The sequence below is a fragment of the Eulemur rufifrons genome, chromosome 5, assembly GCF_041146395.1.
Source record: "Eulemur rufifrons isolate Redbay chromosome 5, OSU_ERuf_1, whole genome shotgun sequence".
Classification (NCBI taxonomy): domain Eukaryota; kingdom Metazoa; phylum Chordata; class Mammalia; order Primates; family Lemuridae; genus Eulemur; species Eulemur rufifrons.
The window spans coordinates 49,114,049-49,136,639 of NC_090987.1; the positions used below are offsets into that span (position 1 = coordinate 49,114,049).

Below are 22,591 nucleotides of genomic sequence, written 5' to 3' on the forward strand. Positions count from 1 at the left end.
TTATAGAACATAGGTAGAGTTGATTCAGCATCATTCTTAAGGGCCCCAGGGGTTTTTGGAATTGTAAATGACCATTGGCTTCCACTTAAAGTCAGCAGCCGCATGAGTCCCTCATAACAGAGTCAGCCAGTCCTTTGAAGCTTTGAAGCCAGGCATTTACTTCTCCTTTCTAGCTATGAAAGTCCTAGATGGCATCTTCTTCCAATAGAAGGCTGTTCCATCTACACTGAAAATCTTTTGTTCAGTGTAACCACCTTTATCAATGATCTTTGCTAGATCTTCTGGGTAACTTGCTGCAGTTTCTCCATCAGCACCTGCTGCTTCACCTTGACCTTTTATGTTATGGAGATGGCTTCTTTCCTTAAACTTCGTGAGCCAACCTCTGCGGACTTCAAACTTTCCTTCTGCAGCTTCCTCACCTCTCTCAGCCTTCATTGAATTGAAGAGAGTTAGAGTCTTGCTCTGGATTAGGTTTTGGCTAAGGGAATGTTATGAGTGGTTTAATCTTCTATCCAAACCACAAAAATTTTCTCTGTATCAGCAATAAGGCTTTTGCATTTTCTTATCACTCATGTGTTCACTGCAGTACCACATTTAATTTCCTTCAAGAGCTTTTACTTTACATTCACAACTTGCCTTGTTTGGTACAAGAATCCTAGTTTTTAGCCTGTCTTGGCCTATGACGTGCCTTCCTCGCTAAGCTTAATCATTTCTAGCTTTTGAATAAAACTGAGGGATGTATGACATTTCTTTTCTCTTGAACACTGAGAGACCATTCTAGGGTTATTAACTGGCCTAATTTCAATATAGTTGTGTCACAAGGAACAGGGAGGCCAGAGGAGAGGAAGAGAGAAGAGGGCATGGCCGGCTGGTCAGTGGAGCAGTCAGAACACACACAACACTTGTAAATTAAGTTTGCCGTCTTACATGGGTGTGGTTCATGGCACCCCAGAACAATGACAATGTTAACATTAAAGATTACTGATCATATTATAGATCACCAGAGTGGATACTGTAATAATGAAAGTGTTTGAAATAGTATGAGAATTACCAAAAAGTGACACAGAAAGTGAGTGCTCGCTGTTGGAAAAACTGCAGCACCAGTAGACTTGCTGGACGCTGGTTGCCAAAAGCCTTCAGTTGGTAAAAAACCGCAATATCTGTGAAGCACAATAAAGTGAAGTGCAATAAAACTAGTTATGCCTGTATTAAGAAAATATATTACACCTTCGTTTCTAGATTATGATCATTGGAATTTGGGGGCTTTACCGCTATTGTTTAATTCTTAGAAGCAATGTTCTTGTTTTCCTTGTTATTTCTTCATTATTATATTTACACTAAAAGTTTTTTGGGGGTCATGCCAAGTTCCATTATAACCTGCTAAATTTTAGCCACATAATTTTGAGAACTTGACTAGCTTAGATTAAACAAAATTGTTTTGGAGTATTGGACCGTTTTAATCAAATTAATCAGTCCTTTTTTGTTGGTTATGTATGTTCTTTTTCCTTTTACCATTTTAATACCCTCCAGAGAATCAAGAAAGGCCAGTTTGAGACACTTACAAGTAGTTTTTTAATTATTCCCTTTTATTTATTGAAGAAATCTAAAATGCAGGAGCATCTTAAAACTTTTGGACTAAATGCTCTTTTATCACAGTTCTTGACCTTTTGAAAAGGTTCTATCCATTGCTAAAATTCTTCAAGGAAAGGAACTCTGACGTTCAACCTAATAATTTTCATTAGGCTACACATAATCACAAAGATCCAAATGTCAATCAATGGTAAAACTTCAGCTTTTATATTCCCGTTTTTATACAGCTTGTTGTTATTATTGCTGACTGTTGCTGAATTGCTACAGTGTGCGTTACAGATGCGCCAAATCCTTCACTGCCACCACCCTCACCTGCTGTTAGGTGAGTTTTATTGTATTAAAAAATAATACTCTGGATCCCTTTACTGCCAGGAAACAAAGATCATTTTTATTAATGTCGCTTCTAGGATGACAATGTCAGTCATCTCTGAAAATTCATTTTGGAAACTAAATTTGTTCTTCAAGAACCTTTCAAAAGAAGCTTTAAAATGGCAGGGGAATATAATAATAATAGAGTAGATGTACTCGAGCATTTATGCAATGAAACTCAACTTAACTTTCTCTCAAACTCCATTTCAAACTTGCTTGTGTGCATGAAAATATTCTGCATAGCTTCCCTCGCCTTCTTTTTAAATTTTCTTTTCTTCAGCATAACAGCCTCTGAAGGATTCTGTGCGTTAGATCACACCTCAAGTCCTATTACCAGGGGCACCAGGAGCTCCGGCCCCACCGAGGGGCAGCAGGCCCAGGCCTCCTGTGGGGGAGGCGGGCAGGGTCTGCCTGCAGACAGGGGAGCCCGGGAATAGCTCTCGGTGCCAAATTCCACCTCCCAACCCCAAAACACTTACATACTGTTTTGATTTAACCTTAATGATGAAAATGGATATCAAATGAAATACTAAAATGGAGAAATTATGGCTCTGTCATCTGAAGAGTGATTATCGACTTAGAAAGAGTAGTTCCAAATATGCCTGGCACTGACTTGGAGAGAGGCAGAGGGAACCAAGACCAGACCCAGCCTGTCTGCAGCTCCTCTCCCACCCGAGTGCCTCCCCCTGGTTCCCCACCTCGGGCGGCCTGGGCGCCTGTAGGAGTCAAGACCACCAGCCCTGCTTCTCACACCTGCAGTGTAGTTCTGCCGGGAGCCAGGCAGTACGGGAATTGCGTGAGGAAAGGCTGCCACTGTTGGGTGGCTCTTGGGGCCACTCTGGGGACTCTCGGGGCAGGTGTCTGAGATGGGGCCCAGCTCTTTACCGTCCTCGTCTGTGCTACTGATGAAGTGTTCTCGCAGGTGGCTAGAGTGCAGGGAGACAACACTGGGAATCTAAAGACATTGACTTTTTTATTTGTTGCTGTTACATTATTTTTAATTTGACAAGAATGTTGGTGACTGTACTTGTTACCAGAACAGTTGTCAGATATGATCAGCAGGGGAGAATGTTTGGGCACTAGGTTCAGGCCAGATGCCTTCAATGTAGTTGCTGCTACAAGAGGTTTGATGTAGAGATTGACACTCCCCTGGGTCCTATAACTTTGTACTTTGTACAAACCTTATCAGATCCTTGTCATGGTGGTTCTTTGTTAGCGTGACCTATTTCCAACACCCTTAGACTGGACTTTCCAAGGACAGGGATAGTCTGTGCCTAACTCCTCTTTTTATTCTTCTCCTGTGCCTGGCACAGGCCTGGTACATGATGAATATTGTGGAAAGAAGGGATGGAGGAAGCAGGAATGAAATAATTTTCTTCTCTTGTGTTGATGTCATAACTTGCCTGGTCTTGTACTGGGAGTGATGAAACTTGAGAGCTGGGAAAGACCTTAGTGGTCAGCCGGTGATTTAGGGGCAAAGCTGGAGCCAGTAATCTACAGATGGCACCTCCCACCCAAGGCTTTCTCCACGGCGCCCCCTTGGGTGGCCCTGCCTCTCTTAGTCACGTTTCTATTCACCTGTTCCCCAGCACCAAAACCTTTTGGGACTGAAACATTCTGAATTGGATATAAGACAGATGCACAAGAATGAAGATATTTGGTATGGCTTTGACAGTATTCTATTAATATTTCTATTTTTATTTCAATCACTAGGGTTATTTAAGAGAACATAATTTCATAATAGTAACTGACCTTGAATTATAATTTTTGTAGTCACGTGTTTGTTTCGAAATTGTAAAGATTAAATTATGATAAACTTAGGTGAAATAGGAAATGCAAAGGAAAATATCTTCCCTTGTTAAAAGGAGGAGAAATCACTCTTAAAGACGTTCCATCTAGGACTCATTTATTCCAAATGTGGTGCCTGTTGTGAAGATTAATGACAGGTGGCCTTTTACAGAGCTTCTCAGCCTGAGTCTAATGTTCTAGTTCTTTTTATTATCCCAAACCTCCATAACTAAAGAATTTTTTTCACCCTGCCCTTTGTTCACAATATGGGACTGTAATTGAGTTCGTATTTCTCACCCAACCTTTCAGCTGTAATTAATATTTTATTATATCAGATTTTATCACTAACTAGCAGAGCAGTGGGGTAGTGAACTGTGTGCTCACGCATGCTCACAGACACGCATGCTCACAGACACGCACGCTCACAGACACGCACGCTCACAGACACGCACGCTCACAGACACGCACGCTCACAGACACGCACGCTCACAGACACGCACGCACAGAGCAGTAGTAACGTACGGTGCCGGGCAAGCTCCTTCTTCTGAGTTATGGCTGAGAGAACATAAAAAATGCTTGTGTGCCCCGCAAATATTCCACAGCAATTTATGGCCAGTCTTATCTAGATCGGAGCAGGACAAAGAGAAATTAAGGTTGCTAACGCAGAATGTTCAGCCCCCCGGGTCTGTTTATGCTGTGCAGTGTGTTGTCTATGTAGTTACCAGTTAGCATTTATAATTTAATAAGCAGGACTGTGTTAGGTCTGCTACTCTCAATGTTACACACAGGCCTCTAAGGAGTCCTAGCCATGATGACAAACACTGGATTCTGACCTTTTTCTTTCCCCTGATTTTAAACTGGCGACATACTTTTAAAAACTTAGTTCAATTTTACCAGGTTGTTTGGAAGATAAGGGTGTCATTTCAGTAAATGCTGATAGATTTAGGAAAAGAGTATGCCTGAATGAAGAACAGGAAGAAAATGAATTCAGCGTGGTTGCATGGCAGTAAACCTTAGTTATACATTTATTTTACATGTAATTAGTATTTTCCCCCAAAAAAATTAGTCTTCAGAAAGATATCAATATTAATCTCTATTCTTATTTTATACATATAGGATGGGATGATTTGTACCAAAAATTGAAAATCAATCCAAAAGTCATTATTTGGTATTAAGAAATGATGAGCAGTATTGTAAGTCCTTGACATGATCAGAAGTACCTGTTTTAAAATATTAACAAAAACAATAATGAAGGAGTCACAACTATTCTCCGTCTCTCTCCTGCTTGCCTCCCCATCTTCTGTTATCCAGTGGGAAAACCCTCTAATATTGTATGCTGATAAGAAATAGAATAAATGAATACGAAAAATAGACTACAACTAAGGATTTAATCTTGAAATGAATTAGGACAAAAAATTTTAGGTCAATTTCAGATCTACATCAGTCCTCCTCTCCAAGACCTCAAAGTTAGGAAAAAACTAAAAACATTTTATCACTTCTGAACTTTCAAGTTTAAAAAAGTACATGAAAGATGTTCAGATGTTCTTTTCTAGGTTATACTTCATGTCCTATTCCATATAAATGCAGATTTCTTATTCTCCTTGTAAAGGCCTTAGAGTTTTGTTGTAGAAACGCCTAGCATAAATTAAACTTTAAATTAAATTTCAGTCCATAGGAAAGTTCTGATATAGTGATGTCACATTTTTGGCAGATTCATCTTCAGTATGAATTGTGCTTTAATATTGCAAATGCCATAGGAAGATTTCATGTTACTTTAAATTCCAGAATAGTGGTAGGAGAGTGCTAGAACAGTGCAACTCCAATAAGCAAAGAGAGCATGAGTAATCCATTAAAAGCATAATAGAATTGTAATTCACATCAAGCTAGAAACTTCTGATCAGTTTTCTATCCTTGCAAATTTGCTTTTTTTTAAACTCTTTTAAGAAAAACCATTCACACAGTGATATTTTCAAAGCTAGCTTTGAGATTATGATTGCAGATGGAAAGAATTCATGAAGTTCATTAGTGAAATTATGTTACATGTACAGATGAAAAACACTGTCAGCTATAAAGTTCTGTCAAGGTACCATTGACCTGGGTGCTAATAATGTGTTAATTTCCATCAGGGAGACAGCAAATTATGGCGACTGGGCAGCAGGTAGGATTTAGCTATTTTTCATTAGCACTTGGACTTTGATAAAGCGGAATAGAAAAGAGCTGCTTGACCTTTCAGTGCTTAAATTATTAAAGAGCAAATAGATTTGAGGTCTGGATGCTTGCAAATCTAATTTGTCTTGTGGAGCAAGGATGAAAAGACATTTTGGGTTTGAAATTGCTCTAGTCAACTTAGTTCTTCCTTTAATATATCTGGAGATGAGTAGATGGTAGCCATTTAAAAAGCAATATGTCTAGAGTAGAGTGTATAATATACCCAACACCAGCTGGCTATAACGGAGGCCCATCAAATGACCATTGAATTCTCAAATTTTCACCCAGTCCTCCTAAAATTGCTCCTCCTAATTGGAAAAAACTATTTTTTAATCTGTATTCATTTAGATGGTATTTACATTAAAATACAAAATTTTGTTTCATTAGGGAATGTCAAACATTGTACTGTTTGGGTAAAGTAGGGCAGTGCCTGGCACCTAGTGGGAACTCAGAACAGCTTTTATTGAATTAATAACCCAGTGAACACACTCACATATCACACATACTAGCAAGGCTGGGGGAAAGAAAAATGGGAAGTGAGAGATGGAGGGAATGGTCTTAGAGAAAACAGAGATGCGTCTTTTAATTCCCTCAGGGTTCATTATTTAATTGTGGGTTATTCAGGATAAACTTAAAATCTAACCAGCATTGTCTTATCACAAAACCTTTTTATTGGTAAATTTGGGAAATGAATTTTATTGGTTATTTGGGAAATGAATACAAAATAAACTTAATATTATATTAAATTTTAGTAAAGCACAGCATAGTTGTGAATATCGGTGTGTTTCCTCCCCACTAGCCCATATGTGTTAATATGCACCCAAATGAAATGGAAGTAACTTCTGGATCATAGTGTGCTTTCACAGATACGTGCTTCATGGCCTTCTTCATTCTAAGTGTCCCGAGACACAAAAAATGACTAAATCATAGCCCTCGTCCTCCACGAGCTTATAGGACTTTTGAAAATAATGATAAAAGGACACAAATGACTATAAGTCTTCACTGAAAACAAGTTTTTGTGAGTTTGGAGCAGGGTACCAGTACATGAAAACGAGAGGACAGACCGTCAACCCCTGGGAGAGGGTCACCGAGGGTCTCGGGGCTTTGCCACATGGAGATCTGCTGGGAGTGACCCAAAGTCCCTTGCACTGGGAAGAGCCGCATTTGAGTAGCCGGCCTGAGTCCAGGCCAGGGGGAAGGAGCAGAGGCAAAGGTGTTTGTGGTAGGAGAATCCTGGATCTTGGGACTTGGAAAGTCCAGAAGCGGCTGTGCTGCTTTTTCATCTAGCTGGGTTAGAATCAGGAGGAAGCGCCTTGCAGATTGAGGGAGGAGGGAAGATCGTGGTGCTCGGAGGACCTCAGCCAGGTGCTGGAGCCACCGTGGAGCCCAGGAGAGTATGTTCCTTGGAAGACATCAATGACTGGGATGCAGATGGCTGAGGGAGTTGAGGTCAGAGGTAGCGTTGCCATCTATGGGGCTTGATGACATAAGAGAGAGAGACTCTTTCCCCGGTATTCAAAATAAATTGATTGTGAAAAGTAGATGGAGGCTGGCTTGTGTGTTGGTTGTGTCTGCAGGAGCAAGTGACAGTTCCCCTCGGGGCAGACGGTTCCCATCTGTGCCTTAACTGGGACTTGTTGGCAAGGAACGCCAGCCCCGCCGGGTCCCACCACAGTTTGAATGTGGGGCTCCAGCGAGTCCCCAGGCAGAGTGGCACCTCACCTCTAGACCTCAGCTTCCACATTAGGAAAACGAGCAAAATACAACCTCCATGTGCGAGACACCTCGTCTGGGGCTTCCTGTGTGGAATAATTTCTGCAACTTTTTTGTCTTCATATGTATCTTTATTTTTCTGCTATGTCTGGTATATGGGTTTCCCACAAGTTGTTTTTAAATTGAAATTTTGAAAATCATGTCATATAGCAAATGAAGTGGAAAAGCTGACTGAAGGAAGCCTATGTTAGAAGTTGTTTTATTAAATTACTTTACAAAGCAAGTAATTATTTTTATAGTTTATCCTTTTTTGTGAGAGCTGATCTTGTATGTTGAATAAAAATACTAGATGCGTAGAATACACGTTAGAGAGCCATATAATTCTTTCATTTCATAGGAAGAAATAAGACCCAAAGAAAATAGTTTAAAACCTACTTCTGTTAGCAGGATTTGGGTCAGGCTTCCTCCGCAGCTGTCGCTGGGGTTGTGCTGCAGAGCAGGGTCCTCTGCTTTCGCCTGGACCTTGACTCTCGCTGCTGTGTGACCTGATACGCAGCTTAGTATATGCTACGTAGCAAACTACTCCAGACTCAGAGGTTTAAAACAGCCTCTGCATTTTGCCAGCTGTGAGGGTGCCTGGGGGCCGGGGGCTCTGCGGGACTGTGCCTACACGTGGCCTCTCCAGCGCCGCAGGTCCGGAGTCATTGGACCCATTACTGGGTGGTTGACTTCTCCAGGAGCGAACTTCCCAAGAAGGTGTAAGACGCAGGTACCAGGTGCCCCTTCTGCCACATTCCGTTGGTTGCATTTGAATCACTAAAGATGGCCAGCCCACCTCTTGAAGTGTCAGAGACTGGGCAGATATATTTTTTTAATGAAATAATTTTATTAAATGACAAAAAGTACTTATGCCTACATGAAATCAAAGTGGTAAAGTCAGCAACACACTAAAGCAGTTGTTTATAAATCCAGTAACATTTTACATAGAAAAGTTTATGCATTCTAACCGGAATCATGAGTTTCTCAGAAAGGTAAGAAAATGTATTAACAAAGGTTGCTGTTGAATACTGTTACTCTGTGAATGTTACAGATTTGATTTTTATACAAATTATCAACTTACACGTATGTTCCTAGTATAGGATAATGCTTTCAATTTGTAAATCCAAGAAAAATGTGTCCATATTTATCATCACACATGTGTATTGATGTAATTGTACACGTAAGAGTTTTTATATCATACTTCGGTTTTTAAATCACCACATCTTTGTGTTTGTAGTCGTTAAGAAGTTAGGGAGAAGGGGAGAGAAATCAAAGTCCACTTTACCTCTTTGTGTGTTTGTGTCCTTGTTCTGGATTCCTTCCTAAGTGCTTTCTTTTGTGTTGGATCTATTGTGCAGGGAGAATTCTACCAGATTTGGTGGAGCATTTCACATCACTAGACCCAACAGAAAGTCTCTGATAGTAAGAAGTAAAAGTTGTATTTTTTTTTAAGTTGACATCACTGGTCAAAATTCACACTACCTGTCTACTGAAAAATCACGGTGATATTCTAAAACAATTGACTTTTGTTTAGACAGAATTACCAACTAAAGGGTGGCACACATTTCATTACTGTGACAGAGTGTGCTGCGTGGTCCCCACAGACACAGGTGGTTTTACTGAGCACAGACTCAGAGCTCGCACACCTGGGAGGGTAAAGAGGGACCCTTTGGCACCCGCTGGGAGGTGGAGTGGCAGGCACCCCTCCTCTGTGATTTCTTCTTGGCATTGATTGATGGGTACCAGTACTGAGCAGCTCTTGGATTATTCCAGTGTTGTTTCAGGGAATCAGGGTTGCTTTTCTGATACAGGAAGGAAAAGACAGCTCTCCCTGCCAGACAGACTTACAATCTTACCCAAATTCTGTTTTTAAAAGAGTTTTTGTCAGCATTAGAAACTGTTTTTTTCAACAAAACAGAATGAAACATCATTCTAGCAAATGTAAATACCTTAATTTTCTAAAAGTCCATCGGTTCAGGGTTTCTCTCATAGGAAGAGGGTGGACAGGTGCCAGAGGCCAGCCCTCGGGGGGACATCATCCTTGCGAGCATCTTCAGAGGCACCCTGCCCACCTCCCCTTTAGGAGGGATTCCTGGGGCCTTGTTCACATAACCCCAAGGCCTTGGCTTTTGAAGTTACAATTCCTTGTCTCTGCTTTTCTTATGCCCTCTCTTTCCCCTGACCGAGTATGAAGAAGGGCAAAGGAATATAAGACATATGGGAAGATAAACCTGAACTAATATGAATCACTAATCAATGTGTTTTGTGAATTGTTAAAACTTTACATGCATTCATACAGATGTCATTGAAGAAAATAACACATTGCTTTTTAAAATAAACTTACAGTTGATATCATTTCATTTAATTTTGTTTATCAGGTATAAAATGTTTTTTGATTAGGGTGAATTTTGTTTTTCTCCATAAATTGTTTTATTTTGTGTGGGCGAGTTCTGAGGAAGAACTTAGGCACCTTCTCTTTCTTATATTAAGCAAGTGTCGAACGAGGGTCTGTTATATACCAAACACCTATTGTTGACTGTGTCTAGTGTGTTCTTTATTTTTAATATCCTGTGGGGCCATGAGGTTAATGCCAGAGGGGATCAGCTCAGTTATCATAAACTATCATTGATGATACTCTTTTTTTTTTTTTTTTTAGTGTCTATCAAATAGTTGTTGAGGAAGAACGTCCTCGGAGAACTAAAAAGACAACAGAAATCTTAAAGTGCTACCCAGTACCGATTCACTTCCAGAATGCGTCCATCCTGAACTCGCAGTACTACTTTGCTGCGGAATTTCCAGCAGACAGCCTCCAAGCTGCCAAGCCTTTTACTATTGGTGATAATAAGACATACAGTGGATACTGGAACACTCCCCTCCTCCCCCATAAAAGCTACAGAATTTATTTCCAAGCTGCTAGTAGAGCCAATGGGGTAAGTTTTTTAGATAACTGTTTACTTAGGCTATTTTGGGGTTGTTAATGTGAACATGGATTAAGTAAAATAGTAGTAAAAAATGAAGTCATGCTTTTGTGTATTTTTACTTGTAAACAAATGTGGGTTTTTTTCTTTCTAAAATTATTTTCATTCAGAGAATAATTCATCTTTTTTTTTTTTTTTTTTTTGGTTAGGAGAGTATATCATCATCATGAGAGGTTTTATTTTCACTTCTTTCTTGTTGCAAAAGTTGGCTAGTAGTTCTTCTTAGCTTACTATTTTACAAGAAAATGGTATAGCCACAACACATACATTCAGCTCATTTACAATTTCGTGAGATTCACAGCATCTGTCTTTTCAGCACATTCTGTCCCATTTCTTTAGTTCCATGAGAGTTTATGCTTCCTATAGCTGTGACTAAATTAGATATCTTTTTTCCTAAGTGAAAACAGCTTTAGAAAGATGAGATGGAAACAAAATAAAAACTGTCATTGAGTCATTTCTGAATTTCTTTCCCTTCCCTATTCAGACCAATCCAGAACTCTGATGAGATTTTAAAGTCTCCTTAGAAGGAAATGTTTTCCAGATACCATGGTGGTTTCCCTCCTCCACAGCTTAAGTTTAGGTATCATGGTAGACTTGACTTTTGCCATTGAAGAGTGGGGAAATCTCAGATGTAGAGTTCTTCTCCAACACTATTTTCACAGGAGCAATTACAGGGCTGGAGAAGGAGGTTTGTGGCCACCAGGCAGAGACATTTTGTGTGTAACTCCCAGCTCATTATCTGGTCCAGAAATGCCCAGAACCACAAACACTGGAGCCAGAAAATGAATCTGAGTGTTGTTCAAAGAGTAATGTGTGACTAAAGCCACACTTGGGACAGTGGCTCTTTCCTAATCAGTGTTATTTAAAGAACTATAAATATTTCTATTTGTTTTAAATAAAACATGAATAATGATTTTTTCCCTCTTTTTGTTTGACACAGGAAACCAAAATAGACTGTGTCCGAGTGGCCACAAAAGGTAGGTTGACATTGTGGGATGCTCTCCTAGATTATGTCCCTTGAAATTTATTTTAGACTGTGTTTCAAAACTTCTTGAAATGCAACCTCATTGAAATAAGTACGTATGTGTATATTTATATATATAAATATAATATTTAATATAGGAATGTATGCATGTATATATTAGGATCATAGAGCAGTTAGCATCGGTCAGCTGTATTTCATGTAGATACTTTTTAAAATAAGAAGCCATACTGCTGTGTTCCAAACAGTTTTCAATGGTTATCTTTTTCAAAATTATTTTAAGATAAAATTAATTTTTATATGATCTCAGTACTCATTTTTAAAATTATAGTACCATACGTGGTAGTCCTATATCAAGTGAATCTTCATATATGAATGAGCAAAATATTACCTGCTATTTCTAAGTGACGATCCTACTTATAATAGCAGTATACAGTGGAGTCTACGTGGGTTTTTTTCGCTGATGACGCGTGGCTCTCTGAACCCAGGAACCAGGTGATGTTATGCGGAACTTGTATTTCCCAGGCCTGGTGAAAATCCTGAGAAAATGTGATTAAGCATGAGCTGTAGAAGTGGGTAGGGTGAGTCACCATAAGCTCCCCACACAGCACCTCCTAAAGAAGAAAGTGCAGATGTGTGTTTGTGAACATGAGCTGAAGTAGCTTGTCAACCTTACAGTGTTGTTTTAACCATCACATGTGGAAGTGTATGAGGAAATGCTTTGCGACATTTAAAATGCTGTATTAAAATGAGGCATTATAAATTAGCACTTGTAATTAAATACCCTCTTTCAGACCATTAGCATAACCATGAGTACAATGGGAAGCTCTGCGTGATTTAATTTTAAAATGATGGTGAAAGGCATTATCGGGGCCGTGGCATGAGATTCATCAGGTCATACTTGATGAGTTCTGTTGGATAAAAATATCTTTTTCTTGCTGTTGTTTAAGTTTCAGGTGACATACTATACTTTGAATATAACATGAATGTATATGTGCATTTTCAAAGTTCTCCTTGAATTCTTCATGAAGATACATGACTTTTTTATTTAGTCTTAGCTCAACAAATGTCTCTTGGTTGCATGTTTTGTGCCAGGCATTGTGTGAAGGACTCACCTCATTTGTATTGTGTTTGTCCTCATGGGCTTATAGTTCTATTTCCAAGAATCTGTTTACATTGATTTTAAAATACTCAATTCTTCATGTCATATTGTACCTGATTAAGTGCTTTTGTTCCTAGAAATAAATTAATAGTAAATGAAATTAGAGCAGTTTATATATTTCCTAAACTGCCATATGCTATCAGCTATTAATTATCACAGTATTACGAAGCCCTTGAACCAGGTGTTTATTTCATGCTTTTAGATTTCCATGTTATGGTCCATGTTCAAGAACAAGGCTTTCAAAATATTGCTTTATTACATTCCACTTACCCTTAAAGTCTGAAAAAAGTAAATCTAGTTTCAGGGTGTCTAATTTATAATGCCTTATGTTTAACATCACAGCTGGACGTTTTGAAATCACTTTCATACATGTGTTCTCATTTATTTCTTCACCATTACTGTGAAAAAGGAAACAAGTACTACTGCTACTATTTTTAAGGTGAAGAAAATGCATATTTTCAGAGATGAATGGACTTACCAAGGTCACTCAGCTAATAATCTTGGGTCAAGGCTTGATCCCACCCATTTAGACTCCTACGGCCAGTGTTTCTCTCACTGTATTTCATGGTTTTTCACCCAACAGAAGCTCTGGACAACTATAGTATTGTGTAGTATAAGCATCTGACCTCCACTGTTAGAATTGAGTCACTGCCCAATTTACTGTGAAAACAGTGAAATATCTGTCATCATGCTCATTTGCGTTGTTAAATAATTATATAAATAACACACTAGTAAATGTGGAAACCTGACAAGTTTGCTGTTTTCACAATAGATTGAATTAGGTAGTGATTTGGGTCATTTTCTTCCATCAGCTAAATTTCATCAATATTGTAATTTGTTTTTCAATTCACTAAAGGATGATTAGGCAGTCAGATGACCTGACTGACTAAATATCCCCCACTCATATTTTCTGAGTCATTTGCAGACATTTATACAGCAACAAACTCTATCCAAATAACCTCTTTTGGGGAAAGAGGGAAACAAATTTTAATATTCACTGCATAACATTGTCATTTCTGTTTTATAAAATGATAGCACAAGAGGAAACCTTGGGAAATACATTCTCCCCCCAGGCAAAACTATGCTGTTTTGTGCTATTTTATTAAGCTCTACATGGACAGATTCAGCAACCCTCCTGGTACAGCACAGTGTACTGTTTCACCACCTTTATAATCAGAAAATTTTTCCTTATTCATACTTAAAATTCTTTCTGCAGCACAAGAAGCCATTCCATCTTGACTAACCAAAACAGAGAAACAGGAAGAGCTAGTGACTTTTTTGGTACCATATAGTAAAGATGTTTAAAATTTTAGAGTTCAAACATCCTGCATGTGTTTTGCCACATATTACTCATAGAGTAGTGGCTCAATTTAATTTTCAGATACTAAACTGCCTTCCTAAGCAACATTTCGAATTTATAAAGGTTTCAATGTTCTCCTGAAACAACTGTTGACAAGTATCTTTATAGAGAAAGTATGGAGGTGGATTTGTTTTCACAAAGAGCTGGTTTGTAATTTCAAGAAAGGGTATGTCTCTTAAAAATATATTTCATACAATTTATAAATTTAATATTGTGATTATTTTTAATCATATTCCAAAGGTATATTTTGACACTCATCATCTTAAATATAAAGCCTATAAAAATTAGGGAAAACCCTAAGATGTGTTATTACATATCTACGTATGTGTGGGGGATTGCCTATGTTTTTATGCATCCTCCTTTAACTTATGCATCTAGATTTCCCCATAACTGTATGTGACCATAGTTTGATTGTTGACTGTAGACAAACTCATCACAGAATATTCTCTCTTGGTTTTATAGATAAAGGGACCGTACAATAGGGTATATATGATGTTTGTATGTCACCCTTCCAATTCAAAGGATTCTTTTTAATCTGTATGGTGGAGTGAATAGAATAGCTTTTAACTATTCTTAGAATCTTCAAAATTTTATTTTGTGTTTTAATCACATTCACATTTTTATAGTTGGATTATTTTCATGACCATTTGGTCCAACTGTGTCTTAGTAATTAGTGTATGTGTTTTCTTTAACTTAGGTATTTATTATGGCTGTCTAATGGTAATTAGTAGGGTGGAAACTCTTTTTATGCTACTTTTGGAAGGCTTTGTTGATGATCAATTCTAAACTGACAGTGCACACTAAAAAAATCAACATCTGTCTTACTAATAAATTAGATTTCTTATATTAAATTAGGTATATTCATTTTAGTTGATATAACAATAAGTGTAAGCTACATACATTAATCTTCCATAAAATAAATATGATGCCACTTACATTTGTCCTTTACAATATAGCCATTTGGAAGCTTTCCTATTGTCCATTTATTTTAAAAATTATTTGAGTGCCTACTCTATGTTAGGCGTAGAGTAATCTATAAGACTTCCAAGTACAGACAGATAAATATATCAACTTTAAATTTTGAAGATTTTAAGTTCACAAAAATTTGGGGGCTTTTGTTTTGTTTTTGGTGTATAGAGAGTAACCATATATGTATTTGTTCATCTCCTTGCTGTGATTTGGCTAACAGAAGTGTAGCTAGAAATGAAAACACATCTGGCATGAAAACACATACTACATTCTTTCTAAAAGTATTAGAAAAGTCAGATTTATAAACCTTAAACAAAAATAAGGCAAACCATTATTCCAACATTATATTTTAAAGTGAATTTTCTATGAAAAATATCTTCACTGTTTGTAAGTTTAGTATTTTATTTCATTTAAATTTGTACTGGAATGGGAATATGCTCTGCTGGAAGACCTTGAGGAAATTTTGAAGGATTTTCATTGTTCTAATACAATTTCTCACTGTATTCACAAATTTGAACATTTCTTTTTTTAATCACTAGGCTCTTTGAGAAGTTTCTCCAGACTGTTTTTCTGTTCACTGTTTTGTTCCAAGAAATACCATCCTTTCTAGGCTATAATGCTACAGAATGAAAGGGCGCTGATAAAAGAACTGAAAAGAATGTCTGTTGAGAAGTAAAGTGAATTAAGATTGCTTTTAATTACTCACATTCAATACATGAGAAAACACGTTATATAGCAAGACAATCATATATGCTAATCTGCTACATTTAGGCTATTGATTTAGAAATAGGAATATATACACCATTCATCGTTTTATAGGGAAAGTATTTTTTCTTCTTATTTTGTCTTTATAATGTACATGAGTACATTAAGTTCCCCTGAGAAATTCCTAAAGAATTTCTAAAGAAAAGAAACCTGAAAAGCTATATGCTTCCCATATTTATTTGACTCAAAGTCAGTTTTCAAGGAACACTAGAGTCATGCAAAACACAGTTTGGTAAAGGCTGGTTCAACAAGTTCCAGAAGATCCCGCCACATGCAAGTGAAATGTGAGTTTAGAAGTCTGAGCCACTTGATGCACTGTTTACTCTTCCAGGCATACCTCCATACTTAAAAGGGAGCCGAAATTTGTCAACACTAGATATTGTCATCAAAGTATAGGATTAGAATTTATTTTCATCAATTGGAATTGACATTGTTTTACCAAATTTAGTGGTATCTTTTTTATAATGCATTCTTGTTGATATTTTAAGGTAACGGTCAGCAAACTTTTTATGTGAATGGCCAGATAATATTTTAGGTTTTGTGGGCCATATGGTTTCTGTTATAGCTACTCAGCTCTGCCATTGCTGGGCAAGAGCAGCCATAAGCAATATGTAAACAATTGAGCATGGCTATGTTTCAATAAAACTTTATTTGCAAAAGCAGGTGGTGAGTCTACTGGCCCGTTTTAGGGTAATTTGTAACATAATCAAGTTTTTTTCCTTGTAACTAAAAATAATAGTCACAAGTTAAACACTTTACAAAGAAGAACATAGAGATCATATAAAAATCCTTCCTGATATTTATAATGTATTTTTACATGGTAGTCTTAGCCTATGATTGTGGTTTGAATTTCTTTGTATTTGTGAATACATGGCTGCCCAACGTAGCTATTTTCAAATAACATTTTGTTCACTTTGTTTAGCTTTTTGGATGTCAGATAGGTGCTCTGTTTTTCTATAAAACAATATCATTTTTCTCAAAAGTAAAGAATGTCGTATTTTCCTTTAGGTAATGCAGAACTGCACAGGAATATTGGTTGAACAACAGTAGTCTATGACGAAGCAAAAATGTTAGGTATATAAACCTTGGGAATTGGTACCAACTTTGCAACAAGTCTTAGAAATAACATTTTACTGTGTACAACTTACTATATCAGTATACAAAATTGCATAATACATTATATCAAGGAAATTATCTTTGTAATGCATTGGGAACTCTCCATTCTCTGATCAAACTGTTAGTGTTTTAATCTCACTTAGCAAAACTAGAATATTTTCATTAATAATATGTGAGAGACTGTTACACCATTTTTAACTCAGTTGCTGCAGTTGTCTAGTTGTAAGCAGCACTGTTTGAGTGGTACAAAGGAATATTTCAAAATATTATGCAGCAGCAGTTTTGGATTTAATTGTCTGCAGATGGTAGATGATCTATTTTCCTCACTCGCTGCCACATTTCTAATAACACCCAGGCTGTTCCATGTAAATTAGTAATCTTTCATGTAAGCCTGTCCTTAATTTTCCAATATTTTTTCTTTGCATCATTTTCCAGCTGTATCATGTTAGAACTGATGTTTTAATTTTCTATTTTTTTTTTTTTTTAAATATCTGTGTGTCATTAATGTTAACCACTTAAACACAACTGCTGAGCTGGGCAGGCAAACCAAGAAGCCAGCCTGGTCCGCTTCAAGAATCTTAATCATCTCTTTGGTCACATGTTAATCATGACAACTATAGCAAAGGCAATTAGTAGTTTCTTTTTTTTCTTTAACTAATACTTTGAGATGCATTTCTTATTCTCCTAATGTGAAGAAATAAGATTCCTAAATGGAAATCTGTATGAAATTTAGTTATCAGAGAAATTATTCTGCATATGAATGTTTTTAGTGAAAGAGGGCAGTATTCTTTACAAAGGTGATTTTAGCAAGAAAATATTGTGACTTAAGCAACAGAGTTTTAAATAACCTCATAAGTTTTAAAAGCCCATAGTTTGGATCATCAGAATTGACAATGAATCTGTATATATCACACTCAATTGGAATTGGAAACACTATTCACTCTTCAGCTTTATTAAGACTAATGTTTTTGGTTCACCTTTACTTTTTTGTTCTTCAGTTGATCTATCCAAGATCTCAGCCAAAGCTTACAACTGTGTTATAGTTAGAATTCCAGCTACCTAACTAGAGCTCGTTTAAGAGAAAAGAATTCAGAAAATTCAACACATTGCTATGGTTTTTTTTTTTTTTATTTTTATTTTTTTTCCTTTTCTTTTTGTTGTTGTTGGAACAAAGTTGAGACGATTTGATATACTGATGGGGATTCTTCTTGCTAGCCTAGCTTCAGTCTGGCTTTTTTTTCCCTCATGCATGCTGACCTGGAAATCCTCCTTTGCCTTAGCTGCGATAATCGTGACTCAGCTTACAACACCTTACATTCGCATCGCCCCCGCTGCAGGCGACGGCCAACTAACAGGTCAGATGTTCAAGTATAGATGAGTCATCTTGCCCATTTCCTGCTCATTTTTCTCAGCTTTGTTTCCCCTCTACATCTCCTCCTTTGCTTAAGGCCTGTTTACGATGTTTCAGACCCTCGGTACAGACCTTTGCTCGCATTAAATTAAGTGATATGCTTGGCCTCTTCTGTGTGCACATTTATATCCATGCATTAAGCACAACTCCACTGCATGTTTTCATTGTATGTTTGGTCTGTTGGTATGTTTCTTTCTAGCCTAATGTTATAGAGAAATGAAATTTGCTGGACTTGAAATAGCAATAACATCAAACAGGATTTTAAACAAAATACACAAAGATGTATTCTCAGTTTTCCAAATTAATCTGAAAAGGTGTAGAGTCTTGAGGGTGAGTGAGGTTTATTTTTTACCTTCCAGGATCTAGTTTGCACATACATTTAGCAATACACAATCTTGTCTGCCAGTATAATTAAATGAAGCCACCCAAAGCAGTTTAGGGTGACACTGTTCTAATAGCTTTTCACATACATACAATTGTTGTGGAGCTGCTTGCATTCTTTACTTGTTTCAAAGCAAAGCATTTATATAAAATATGCAGTGGCATATCTGCAAGTCAAATACATTGAATAATTTCAGGAAAGTTTAGAAAAATTGAGTGGCTTAGCGTCGTGGAGTTGAACTACGTGCTGCTTCACTCCAAGAGAAATTAACTTTTTCTCTTACTGCCTCTGAAGGTGTATGGACAGCTCTATAAATTCATATAGGAAAAGAGTCCAGTAAGTTACTCCAGATGGAAGGTGAGTAGTTAGTGAACTCCAGAAGACAAACTTTTTGTCCTGCAACAAAAGCAATTCATTGTCAGGATTTCAAACGTAATTATTATACATGGGCAGGACTCAAAATTCTGGTTTCAGAAGGACCTGCATGTAGCTTAGTTATGATTAAAGTCAAGTAAGAAACACATAACTGCTTTTCATATAATTCTCACTCCAGCAATTGTTTTTTGTGTGTGAAACTAGGGAATGTTCCCTAACATTTAAGAAAATGGTAAAGCGTAACTCATGGTAAGAAATTATAAATGTTTAAGTTGTTCTGTGAGCTTATTGTTTTGGAAAATAAAGCAGCTGAGACTCAGGATAATTATAGACTGATTTTATAATGTAAAGAAATTTGGAATAATTCTATTTCTTTCTCCACTGTAATTCTATACATATTTTCAATTCTCTATTTCAGGACCTAAAGGCTAAAAATTTACTGACACTTCTTGTTTCCCTTGCTATCAAATTTCTTCTAAGTACATTTCTTTTACTGCTTGAAGTTCTGCTTGTTACTCTTCCTTATCCTGAACTTGTGAAGTTTCCAGTAAAAGTGTCGTACTTGAGAACGGGCCCTCGGCACTCTGTATAGGGCTGGGGGTCCGTCCTGAAGGTTGTAGGCGCTCATTCAGCAAGTCTGACCACCCATTATATCTGAGCTGGCACCAGACTTGTCCCCAAATCATTAAAAATAGGTTGGCCTCACCATCATAAAATGAGTACTTATGGGAATTATAGTTAAATAGTCCCTTTCTCAGGCTTTACCTATAATCCACTAACTTCAAGTGAAGCATGTTGTTTACTAGGAATGAAGCAAGCAAAGCTTCTGAATGTGGCTTTCTCTGTAAAGCTTGCATGATTAAGAAGGCACCTCATAAAGCAGCCTCCTCCGTAAGGCTTTCAGGCCCAGTGCGTGTGGGCACTTCAGAGCTGGTCTGTGAAGGACACGCACACAGCAGCAGTGTATCGCTGTCGTTCCTCTAAAAGGCTGCAGGTGATCTACCTCATTTACTTTGGTTTATTAGGGATTAAAATGATGGAGTGTCAGAATAAGCCGCAAAAACCATTAAAAATACCTACTCTTGTTCTTTCTTCGGTATTTACCACTGATTTTAATGATGGTTAACTTTAACCAGATAAATTCACACTCAAGTAATATTTCTTTTGCATTTTCCATTTGCATCAGCCATCAGTTTTGATAGCAGTAACACTGTCTTTTTTAAGAGATTTATTCATGAGTCAGACTGCAAGCCTGAGACTTAATTCATTCAATCATTTATTTGACATTTATTGAGCACCTTCTGTGTGCCAGGTATGGATCTACTAACACTTATAAAAAGTTTGACTTTGTATGGTTGCCCAGACGTCTTGGCATCAGGTATATTTGCATTAGTAACCTCAGAACCTACATAACACATCTACTCGTATGATTGAAAAATTATTATTATACTTGTCATTTAGCAAAGCTAGGAAAAGACAGCAGTTTTATAACTGATGGGAACAAAAGGACACGTATTTCGAAACCTTTCTCATCATGTTGGACAGCTTAGGCAATGGTCAGAGGGACAGCTCTGAACATTTTACATCTGGGACCCACTGAACAGTTGTAGTTTTGTTTAATAGATCGATCCTGTCCCTTCCAGAAGCCAACGGGAGATACAGGAGGAATATATTCTGAAGTGCCTTCAGCTCTTTGTTTGTTCGTTTTGTTTTAACTGCGCTGACATCTTGCCCCTGCAAATCCTATTTGATGCTATACTTGCACGAGCAAACGTGTGTGAGATCGCGACTCCTTTGCATCATTGTCCCTTTTGCCCCAGAATGCAGTACGTGCTGCTGAGGTTTCCCCTTGGTATAGGTGCGGCCTCCCTCTCTTGTCTAACACCAAAGAAAGCAAGCACTCCGGTGCTCTGACCCCAGCACCTAGGACTATGCCAGGCATGATAACAAGTGCTCATAAATATTTCTTGGTTGAATTAGTTGAATGAAAGGGCCAGATGTCAGGAGGGTTCCAAGAAAGGGCTCTGACTGTAGAATGCCAGTGTGTTTCATAAGCAGTCCTGTTATTACACTCGGGCACATTTCTTAGATATTTTGATCTCAATCAACAGTACGAAATACATCATCATCCAGTACTGTATGCATACATGTACATACCCATAAGTTTAACTGGAACAAAAGCTTTAGAAACCATACTGCCAACACTTCTCACTACATAAGATGCCCTCTGATTTTTTTCTAGCCTTCTGATTTCAAGATTGTTCTTCTTTAAGCACCAACGGAGGCACGAAAAGCTTCATCTTTTTCTGCTGTGCCTCTTTTAATAAAAACAATTTATTCTGTAAAATTCGGATTCAGTCAAAAGGCCGCAGTCAAAGATCCAGAAGGCCACATGTGGCCCCAAGGCCATAGGTTCCCCTCCACTTTGCTAAAAATCTAACTAGATTTAGGGGACAGCAGAGGGAGCAGAATGTCTGGTTGGAATGAGGTTCTGTCTGCCTCAGAACTCCTACTCTAAAGAGTGCACACAGAGCAAGTTCTAGAAAATTGAAATGCTTCTAGTATTTACTTTCTTCCTTTTATCTTGTGATTCATTGTTCATAATATAGAGCTGCTTTGGGAAGAAAATGGAAAGCTATGCAGACTAGAAATTTCTCTTTAAGAATTTTTGCTTTATAAATATGTCTAGGCTATTTATATTAAGGTATTTCTGTTTATGATTTAATAACCCAGCCAACTCAGAGATGCTGTGGAGAATGATATATATTTTTTTAATTCAGGAGCCTTTTCCATTGCAAATAAAACAAACCAATGGTTTTTCAACTCACTAGCAAAAGCATGACAAAGCGTTGTCTGTCTGTCCTGTTCCCAGGGTAGCCCATGCTGCAGGCACCCAGCAGGTGTTTCAAATCATTTGCCGAATGACTGAATGAATAACAGTTGATGATCTTTCTTGCCAAATTTATTCCTAGATATTTCATAGCTTTTATCACTTTTGTAAGTAAGTTTCAAACAGATTTTGATTGAGGGCGGGCGTCTTTTGAAATTGCTTTATTTTGCCATCTTTTTACTGATTTTTATGTTACTTAGTTGCAAAATATCTCTTCTTTATGGTGTATTTTTTTAATTCAATAGCCCCTTCCATTGCAAATAAAACAAACCAATGGCTTTTCAACCATTTAAAAAAGCATAATTTTAATCAGCCATTTCTTTTAGCAAGAGACATAAGGTTTAATTTAAATATTTTTAGAGAATGTCCCACCCACTTACAACCAACATCATCTGTTTTACTCCCACTCCTCACACCGTGTCTGTTCTCTTCTCTGCCTCCCACCTGTCAGATCCAGTGTTCTTGTGCAAAAAACCATGGCAGGGCTAAGATGC

At 37.6% G+C, this 22,591-nt stretch overlaps 1 protein-coding gene across 8 annotated transcripts in view; it reads left to right on the forward strand.

The window, feature by feature from the left end:
- The window catches only part of PTPRM (protein tyrosine phosphatase receptor type M), a 762,555-nt gene that overhangs the window by 483,780 nt on the left and 256,184 nt on the right, over nt 1–22,591 (forward strand). For 5 of the 8 annotated variants that reach the window (XM_069468544.1, XM_069468545.1, XM_069468549.1 and 2 more), the window contains 2 exons: nt 10,364–10,637; nt 11,626–11,662. In XM_069468544.1, coding sequence (XP_069324645.1) covers nt 10,364–10,637; nt 11,626–11,662 — 311 coding nt within the window. Of the gene's footprint in view, nt 1–10,363; nt 10,638–11,625; nt 11,663–18,319; nt 18,395–22,591 lie in introns of all 8 variants that reach the window. The other 3 variants (XM_069468547.1, XM_069468548.1, XM_069468550.1) reach the window with 1 other exon arrangement.